Source organism: Nestor notabilis, unplaced genomic scaffold, assembly GCF_000696875.1.
Source record: "Nestor notabilis isolate BGI_N333 unplaced genomic scaffold, ASM69687v1 scaffold12322, whole genome shotgun sequence".
NCBI lineage: Eukaryota > Metazoa > Chordata > Aves > Psittaciformes > Psittacidae > Nestor > Nestor notabilis.
In genome coordinates, this window is record NW_009917957.1 from 13,075 (window position 1) to 22,948 (window position 9,874).

Sequence of the window (9,874 nt, forward strand, 5' to 3'; positions counted from 1 at the left end):
TCAAGGACTGAAAAGGGCTTGATATCTTCAAGAAAGACAATCAGCTTCTTTGCTTCTATCTTTGGAGCATACCATAAGGGCACAAGTAGTTTTTCTTTCCCTCTGAACATGTTTTGTATGTGGACTATCAAATGTAGGCTCCACCCCCAACAAGAAGTCAAAATAAGGGTAACACAAGATGGAACTCAGATTAGCTTACAAAGAGAGGTCTCAGCTTAGTTAAACTGCCTTAACTTGCATTTGCTGCATATTCATGTTGCCTCAAATGCTGTAACGTGGTCACATGTCTAAATGTAGCAGCCAGAATATTTTAAGGGCAATATAAGTGTTGATCGTAACTAAGGGAGAATTGCATTAAGGGTTATTTTATACACCTTCATAAAACTTCAGTTAGAAAAGCAAATGAACTTTCACACATTCTGAGTTATCTTGGTACAATCAAGAGGGCAAAGTTCCTTTAAAGGCACATTTCTTACACAGTACGTGCATACCAGACATTACAGCCTTACACGAGTGATGACGCTGAGTTAACTGGCAGCTGTTTCTAAAAAAAGCATAAATAAAAGCAAGTAGAATTTACTGGTTTTTAAGAACTAAACAAAAAGAAGTTGCTCTGATTGCCTTACATCCACTTTTTCTTTTGCACCAGCGAGCTGAGAAATCATCCAGCACTGGCCACATCCTACTTTGTTACCCATGCTCACACTGTGCTTATTTGCTCATCTGATGTCTTTATCAGAACCAACTGCACATCTATGATGCAACTTACTCTCTTTCTGCTACTTGCAGAATAAACACAACTTCTGTCAGGCAGAATTTCAAGAACCTTTTTCCTGTGTTCCAACAATGTCTGTTTTTAAGGCATAGTCATAAATTCTCTTTGGATCACTCCATATTGAGGGAATACAGAACAATGTCCAGGGTGGAGGAAAATCTATTGGGCCAGAGGAGAGACATCTCAGGTCTTCGTGCTTTTGCAGGTCAGCAGAAAAAAACAAAGCCTCCTGCCAGAGTATTTAATAATCTGAACTCCTGTGCACTAGTGTGCTGCAACTAATTACAGCTCTAGTTAGGACACTCAGCGCATGGCCTGTCCACCTTGATCTTCCACCTGAACTGTTTGAACCTCTGTTTCTAGCAGCGAGCTGTTCGTCAGCATGCTGCTCTCCTTTCTTGAGGGGTGTGATACATGTGTCTTAGCAGGTATCCACAAGCAATGCCAGATCCATAACCAGTGTAGCTCTGGATTTAATTTTGTTGGTCTTTTATTTACAGAGTTGAGATTTCAGGAAGGCCAGCACGTCCTATTAGCTCCTTACTAAGCCAGAATGGCATGTAGGGAGAACTACTGTAGATATATAGGGACAAACCTACTGGGTGAGGCTTAGAGCCTCTTGGAGCAGCCTTTAGGACAGGGTATGAGCTGCATGGCTTGCTAACTTCCAGAAGGCTGTTTTATACACAAACAGCCTGTGAAGGGAAGCAAACCCTTAAATCATAGTTGCATGAGATTTTGTAGAGAAATAGGACCTCCTGTTTTGAGTGGCAGGCATGAGAGCATAGGGGCAGGACATAACGTGAGCGTCTGCTCTACCTGAGCAATCAACCTCCATTTGCTGTGTCAAGTTACTGGCTTTTTGAGAGGCTCGATGTCGTTTTCCCCTGTATTTTTCCAGCCACACAATAGTTGTAGCCAGAAGAGTTTTTGCAGCAAGACAGTGGGTCCTGCTTCATATCCCGTCTGTGAGACCAGCCTGTCTGCAGAAGACTTGCTCTGAGATGCTCCCTGCAGGGAAATTGAGAGCAGGTATTTTTTCATTTCAGTTTTCCTTTAGTGTCTAAAAAGAGAGCAAAAGCAAGCAGTGCATGGCTGGTTTTCTCTCTTTTAATGTATAAAATAAGCATTTTTCCATTTTTAAATTATGACAAAAATCATTCCCAGATCTTAATAATTTAGAAGCGTCTTCTAAAGAAGCAAGTCCTAAATTCCACAAAAAGGAAAAACAGTCTCTTCCATTAACCTTAGCAGTTGTTTCCCCTTAAGTAGATCAGGTGCACTCAGACATTTTCCTTCCATCCTACTGTATATTTTCTGTCCAACCATCATGGATAACAGAGGCTTAATAAGACCTACAAAATACATGCAATGCTGTACAGTCAGATACAGCAGTAACAGGCAGGAGATCACAGCTGGGTCCCAGCCAGACTGAAACAGGGTGCAGCTTAACAGTAACTGATTATCCATGTTGATGAATGAGTGATAACCAATGCCTTGTTTTCCTTGCAGTGGACGGAAAGAAAGAAGTCTTGATGAGCTCCTGAGAATTGTATTCAATGCTCCTCAGCCAGCATGGGAATTCCTAGAAGAAACTAAAGGAAGGACATCTTGGCCTGTTCCCCAGGTTAACATGCCCTTTAAGAATCAGGAATATGTACAGTCTAGCTCCCTGCTGTATGTGTAGATCTGGAATGAGCTGAGACTTCAAACCAGTGGTATAAAGTTCACAAACTTGGTGATGTTTCTCAATAACAGTAAGCCTTAAATAAGTAATGTTGCTGATCCTGGGTTTTGTGAGGAAGATACATATTCCCTTGTGACCAAAGCTGGGTGTTCCATGGGGGCAAGGTCATTTCTTCTGAGGACTGGTGACTCTCCGGAGGCCTTTCAATCGACTGAGCAATTCTGTAATGAAGTCCTAGAATGAAAATTGGTTGAAGAAGGGTGTCAGTTCCAGCACTCACCAGCCCACAGTGTGCTATAGCACTTGCATTATTCCCACATTTGCTTTCATGCTGAGCAAAACCCAGAATTTAGCTTAGGGAAGGAGACCTTTTCATGGATGAGAAGGATATAAAAGCCCTTCTATTTCCCATCCCGTCTCCCTCTGGAGCAGCCATACTTTTTCACCATCGGCCAGCCTGCCCTTTCTTCATCCCAGCTACTTTTTTTCCACCTTGAGATGACCTCAAGATGCTGTTGTCCTCTGTTAGGTTCCACTGCTTCCTGTTGCTAACATTACCTCCAGCCCACTTCTGCAGCCCTCCCAGTCTAGGGCAAAGCAAGTTGTCCCTCTTGTAGAACCTGTAAAGCTCCATGTTGTGCATTGCAAACCGTCCCGGAACTGTGCCAATTCTACATGGATGTGGCTGGCAGAGAAGAGGTGGAGCAGAACACACACAAGTCTAATAATAACCTGGAGCAGGGGCTGAGGGCAGGCAGAGCAGATAGTTCAGCAGTTAATGGAGATAAACCCCGACTACTTTGCTGACACAGCCAGGGACTATGAACTAAACTGGACCATCTGGTTATTCCAAGCAGAAGTTAATGTGGCTGGAGTAAATTTTACACTTTGCATGACAATGTAACATCACCATAATGAAGTGTGCAATCTTTCTTCACCCAAAGACAGAGCTACATGTCCTTGTAATTAGGCAAGGTCACTGGAAGTATTGCAGGTTGTTACCATTTGTGCTGTGAGGAAGCACAGCTTCCTCACTCGGCTGAGCAGAGGTTGCCTGCCACAGCATGCCCTGGAAGTAAATGCCTAGGATCATACATACTTTTTCAGTCAGTCCCTTCAGAGGAAACCAGCTTCTTTCCTCTTTCTGCAAATAAGCTACTGTGATCTTTCAAGGGGACTGGATTCAAGATCACCAGGGTGAAAGTACATATATTTGCTAATGGGGCAGCAGGATCTGTTTGTAGTTAGCAAGTACCATGCTGTCCACAATACACTTTCATCAGTCAGTAGAGCAAACTCCAGTTATATCTCTCTGGGAATGTGTGGTTCTTGCCTAAGATCTGAAATTTCCCTAGTGCCAGCCTTGTCTGCTGAGTCCCTGCTAGGAGCCTATCTGTAACAATTGCTACAGTGAAGTTAAATTTCAGTGATAGTTGTGCATCCACCTCATTTTCTGTATCTTCATCACTGTACAGCTGTGCAGGCTTGACAAGATGCAGAGACTGATGAATGATGTCCAAGCACAGGCAATGCATGTGACTGAAGCAGTGATGGGGGACCCCATTTTGCACATGTATGCAGTGCAGTGAAGGCAATTGCTGTGTGGTGCATGCACTACGTTGCAGAGTATTGGGTTCCACTCCTTCGGACATTGTGGCAGCTTGTGGGAGTTCTTTAACTCCCTAACCCAAAACCAGTACTTGTAAACGTCACATGGGAAAATAAATCAAATATGTAAAACTAACTTATATGGCCACTACTCAATAATTATCTGCCCAATCCAGTCTGAGGCCATCCTACGTTCTTGTCACTCATAACAGCAGAGTGGTTTAAGCTGAGAATGCCTTTAGTTAACAGTGTGCAAGATAGTTATGTGACCTGTAATCCCTATCTATGGATTTTCTACACCGAGGTCCAAATAGCAACTCAGGCTGGTCAGTTTAGGATGTCTTAATACATGAAATAAACTTCCTTTGGTTGTAAAGTATTAATTCCTTATTTGCTCCACTGCTCTGCCTTCAGCTCACCCTGTAGATGATGTGGATTTACATGTGTTTTTCTAACACAGCAGAATAAAGCAGCAAACACTTCCCACTGGGAATTAAACAAATCTGCAGCATCATGTTAGGCACAAGAATACTGTGGCTATTCAGTGAAGCAGCAACAAAGACACACTCTTATAGCACAGTATAACATATATATATAGATAGATGGTGCTTTGCTCACCTCTGTCGGGTTGGAGCACTCGTGGAGGATTTCCTAAAAACAAAAACAGGGAAGAGTCATTTCACTCTTTTATGAGTTGACCCCCTGTACAGAAAAAATATATAATCTTACTACATTTGGCAGGCTAAGTCACAGTGAACCATCGTGCAACACTAGATACATATACATGCAACACCACTACTCTTGAAGGAAGTCCCAGCTTAAAGTCCCCAAGTCCCTCTACCAGACCTGTAGTTTTAATTTCTGTTCTTCATTGGGGACCTCCAGGAGATCTTCAAGATCAATTTGTGGTTCAGGAGCTGCTGCCTCTGTTTCCTCTCTTAGCTAAAAAGAAAAGAACAACCCATAGTTAATAAACCTTCAAACTTTAAGAACTCTGGAGGCCCTCTTGAAAGAAGCGAGCAGCTGAGGAGGAACTAAGTGTATAAAACTGTGCTGCAAAGTTGAGGTCAGGATACAAATCATCTCAAAATGAGGAGGTTCTTATAAAGAGGGCACATATTCCTGCCGCTGTCTGGTGTCTGCTACAGCCACACATCCTGATGTACACATTCTTCATCTTTTCCCACCTCAACACTTCATACCACTGCTCAGTGGGAAAACCCACTTGACAGAAATCCAATGGGCTTAATCATAGAGAAGTACAATTAATACAAGAAAATTTTAGGCTGAATAGAGTCACGTAGTTGGTGTTTATACTACGGCTTTTTTGCAGTAACGGAGAGAAAAACAATAATGCTTTTGAGAGGCCTAACAATAATTTGCCAGTTTTCTCTAATAAACATGAGAGGGGTATAATAGTCTCCTTTAATGTGAGAGAAACCCCAAGCTTTGGTGATTGAAGTAATAATCTTGTCGTGCATGGGCATGTTAGTTGGAAACATTTGTAAACTTGATCACAGACACATTTTAGCTCCATGTGTCCTTACCAGACTGTAAGGAAAAGCAGGCTGTGGTTTCCAGTGAATTTGCAAAATGAATCTGACAATGCAACACTAGTGATATTTTAATATTAATAAGCAGAATAAGCATATACTGAGTAAACAGTACAGCACCTGATTGCTGGGTAGCATTTATGGATGTGAATGTAAAACATTAAAGGCAATACTTAGGGGAAAAAAAAAAGAAACTTGTTCCCTGATACCAAGCCAGAGAGGAAGTAGAAAACCTTTATTCAGGTTTGTAATGCAACTGACTTGACAGTTAGTAATAAACCAGATTTAAATATATTGTACTCTGACCCACACAGCATTTCCTTTTAGAAATAATAGTTATAATGTGACTGTTTAAACTAGGTGTTGATCCAGCGTGACTTTGTCTCTGGCTAAGAAGCTAAATAGGCAAGGAGAGTGACAGTGTAGGAACCTATGGATTTTTGGGTCCTAGTATGGACGGTGTTACGGGTTCCATGTGCAGGGCTTAGTTTTGTTGCAAAAAGGCCTCATGACAGTAAATAGCATAACATTCATGTTATCTGTATCAGGAGGCAATGCTTGAACTAACCTTGCTGCATTTGCACCTAGAGTCAGTTCATTCTGACTCTGGAGAGGGACTCTTCATCAGGGACTGTAGTGATAGGACAAGGGGTAATGGGTTTAAACTAAAACGGGGGAAGTTCAGGTTAGATATAAGGAAGAAGTTCTTTACTGTGAGGGTGCTGAGGCACTGAAACAAGTTGCCCAAGGAAGTCGTAAATGCCCCATCCCTGGCAGTGTTCAAGGCCAGGTTGGACAGAGCCTTGGGTGACATGGTCTAGTGTGAGGTGTCCCTGCCCATGGTGGGGTTGGAACTGGATGATCTTAAGGTCCTTTCCAAGCCAAAACATTCTGTGATTCTATGATTCTATGTCACACGGGTTTCTGGAAGATACTGAGAAACATTGCACTGCCAAGGGTTGATGGAACAAAGGAAGAAGCTGACAAAAAGACAAAGTAATGGAAATCAATGGATCCAAGGAAGCCCAGACTAGCAGGGCAAACTGAATAGCCTTCCCACAATGCACGGGAGGATCTGCTGGACACCTGAGTGATTACAAGAAATCTGCTGTGGCACATGTATTTAATGGAAGAGATCCTGTGTAACGCCCAGTTGTACCCTCTGACCTGGCACAGCATCATGTTGTGTAGTTCCTGATAGGAAATCTCTTTGGTTCGCCCAAACACACCAGGAAGTTGGGAAACCTGTTGTGCAGGAGAGGTGCTAGCAAAGGCAATCTGCTGGCAATCTATTCCTGTAAGGGCATGGCTGGATTTCGCACTCGTGCCTGCTGGGATTTTGTAGTAGGGAGGAAAATACACCCTTTGGGCAGCTACTCTGAACACAGTGAACAGCTCCCAATTCTGAGAAAACCAGAAGTGATAACGTAACCTGGTTTGGTTTTCTGACACCTTTACAAGAGTACATCTGTAGGCGTGGGCAAGTAAGAGAAGCACATGGGGATCCTCATCTTGGATCATCTTGGCATTGGTGGTACCAAGTGCTTCTCAACTATCTCAACAAAAAACCCATACAAACCCAAACCTCCTCTTTAAAACTGCAATAATTTGCCAAAGAACTAGATATTCTGATACTCAAAGCAGCAGCCATTCTCATTGCTTATCTCTGGCAAATCTCAACAGTCAGGTAGACCCAGGGGACAGTCCCTTAAATGCCAGTGCAGGCAGGTCAGCAAGTGATGCCATCACTGGCACTGTTCTTTTGAACAGCCATCACTCACCAGGACCACCACTAGCACTGCACAGACATGCTGAATGTTGCCTGTCTGACTAGGTCTAGGTCATGTGTGTTTTCTGCTCCTATATACAATACGTGATCATAGAATCAGATTCACAGAATGGTTTGTGTTGAAGGGACCTTAAAGCTCATCCAGCTCCAACCCCCTGCCACAGGCAGGGACACCTTCCGCTAGAGCAGGTTGCTCCAAGCCCCTGTGTCCAACCTGGCCTCGAACACTGCCAGGGATGGGGCAGCCACAGCTTCTCTAGGCACCCTGTGCCAGCGCCTCAGCACCCTCATAGGGAAGAGCTTCTGCCTAAGAGCTCATCTCAATCTCCCCTCTGACAAGTTAAAGCCATTTCCCCTTGTCCTGTCACTACATGCTCTTATAAAAAGTCTCTCTTCATCTTTCTTGTAGGCCTCTTTTAGCCACTGGAAAGCTGCTCAAATGTCTCCCTGGAGCCTTCCCTTCTCCAGGTTGAACAAGCCCAGCTCTCTCAGCCTGTCTCTATAGGAGAGGTGCTCCAGCCCTCTGATCATCTTTGTGGCCTCCTCTGGACTTACTCAAGCATTATTCATAGTAAATTATCAAGAGGCCTAAGGTGCAGCTGAGAATGTATTAATTACTATCATTTTATGAACTATATAAAACAACTGGAAATTCAAAATTAAGTCTTGAAGAGATTATGAGCTTTTATCCTTTGTCATTTTTACTAAACAAGCTGTAAAATTATTCAGAAAGTCTAAGAATGTTAAGTAACAGAACAGGAGCAGTAATATACTAATTTTCAGAGGAGCCATGCACCTGTGACAGAAGGAAGGACTTTTCTCTCCACGTTTGTTTTCTACTGCATGTTCTTTGCATATGGCATAAATTAAAATAGAAATTAACTGGTTTTCCCTCCCAACGTGGCATTAGAACCTTCTATGTTCCCACAAATACCAAATAGGAAACAGTCACACAGAACAAAGATTATAATAACAATACTAATAACAACAACAACAATGATAATAAAGACAGTGTTAGAGACAGTTCCTGAAGTCTGGCTCTTCAGCCATGGAGCTGACATCCTTCCATGGCTCTCAGGCCGAGAAAAGCAGCCTGGGCAGGCAAAAGCTTCTCTGTACCACAGAATCCCAGAATGGTTTGGGTTGGAAGGGACCTTAAAGCTCATCCAGTTCCAACCCCCTGCTAAAGGCAGGGACACCTTCCACTAGAGCAGGTTGCTTCCACCTGGCCTTGAGCAGCCACAGCTTCTCGAGCATGTATTATTTCGTCTTTCTTGCCCTGCTGCAAGTAGTATGTTCAGACTGCAGCTACAGATACAGCATTATCCAGTGTCTCATTCAAACAGCAGCTACAGCTACACTGTTGGAATAAGCCTACATGGATATCTCTAACCCAGCTTGCCTACCTACTGCTTGCAGCAAAGCCACTCATCACGTGGAGCTCAGCAACAGGCAACATCCCGGCTCTGTACATCTCTCTAGGTTCTGCTACTTGTGTGAGCAATGGCTACACCCCCAGCAGGTACAAGACTAGTTGGATTATATTGCTGCAAGCTTCTCCAACAGCAGACACACCAGTCAGAGAGTGCTGTAGCAGGTGGCAGTAAGATACCTAATGAAGATTGAAGTTTAGGAGCTACTTCCAGTAAGTCTGAGCAAGCACACTTCTGTCTAAGCACACAGGACCTCTAGTGCCATTCACCCGATGAGTGAGGGGCTGATCTGCCCCAGCTACTCACCCGGCACTGGTACAGCTCCTGCAGCTGGGTGTTGATCCATTCCTCCAGGTCTAGCCAGCGCTGTAGGTCTTTGCGGTTGTACTTGATGGTTAACTTGCCCAGTTTCCTGTGTGATGATTCCTCCCCAGGTTTCTCTGGTGTCTGGAAAGTCACCCGGGGCAGTGCGCTGGAGTTGCTGGCCATGCTCACCTCCCTGACAGCAGAAACTCCTTCCTGTGGGCTCCTTCACTCCTTTTCTCTGTCTCCTTTAACCAACCCCTCTCTGCAAACAGTGGCCCACAGCACAAGCTACTCCCAGATGTGGAAAGCAGGATGCATTGGTGATCCCAGGGAGAGAAGTGGGGAGCCCACACAGCCGGGGCAGCAGCCAGGCACTGCAGGCAGAGTTACAGCAGCAGATTCTTGGGTTTCACCATGGGCCGTGCTGACAGGAGCGGGGAGGGAGGCAGAGGAGTTGTTGTAACTACATCTGTTGTTAAAAGAAGCCAAGTGAACCAGGGAATTGATGAATCAAGTCTGTTAATATTTAACGCACGGCAGCTCCAAGAGGAGGGGAAGAAGGAGGTTTTCAGTTACTGTTTTCCTACAGGCATAACTTAGGTACATGTGCAGTTCCAGAGGGCTGATCCGTACGTAACACATTGAATCCTGCTGTGTTCAAGCTTCTGTAAACTACTTTGTTACAGGGTTTAGCTCCCATCAAAATGGTGTTTTTGGCATTTT

The 9,874-nt window shown here is 44.0% G+C and overlaps 1 protein-coding gene across 1 annotated transcript; it reads right to left on the reverse strand.

Moving 5' to 3' along the window:
• Positions 1–2,627: 2,627 nt before the first annotated feature.
• On the reverse strand, positions 2,628–9,334 carry PPP1R14D (protein phosphatase 1, regulatory (inhibitor) subunit 14D). Its single transcript, XM_010009485.1, has 4 exons — positions 9,152–9,334; positions 4,917–5,012; positions 4,689–4,721; positions 2,628–2,696 (listed from the first exon to the last, which is right to left on the reverse strand). Exons 1-4 carry the CDS (start codon positions 9,332–9,334, stop codon positions 2,628–2,630), a joined length of 381 nt encoding a protein of 126 aa, XP_010007787.1.
• Positions 9,335–9,874: the final 540 nt, after the last annotated feature.

Coding starts and splice junctions, on each gene's coding strand:
- PPP1R14D (XM_010009485.1), bottom strand. CDS start 9,334: ATGGCCAGCAACTCCAGCGCACTGCCCCGGGTGACTTTCCAGACACCA. Junction 4,722..4,916: donor AACAGAAATTAAAACTACAG/GTCTGGTAGAGG, acceptor TTTTGTTTTTAG/GAAATCCTCCACGAGTGCTC. Junction 2,697..4,688: donor AGTGCTCCAACCCGACAGAG/GTGAGCAAAGCA, acceptor TTTTCATTCTAG/GACTTCATTACAGAATTGCT.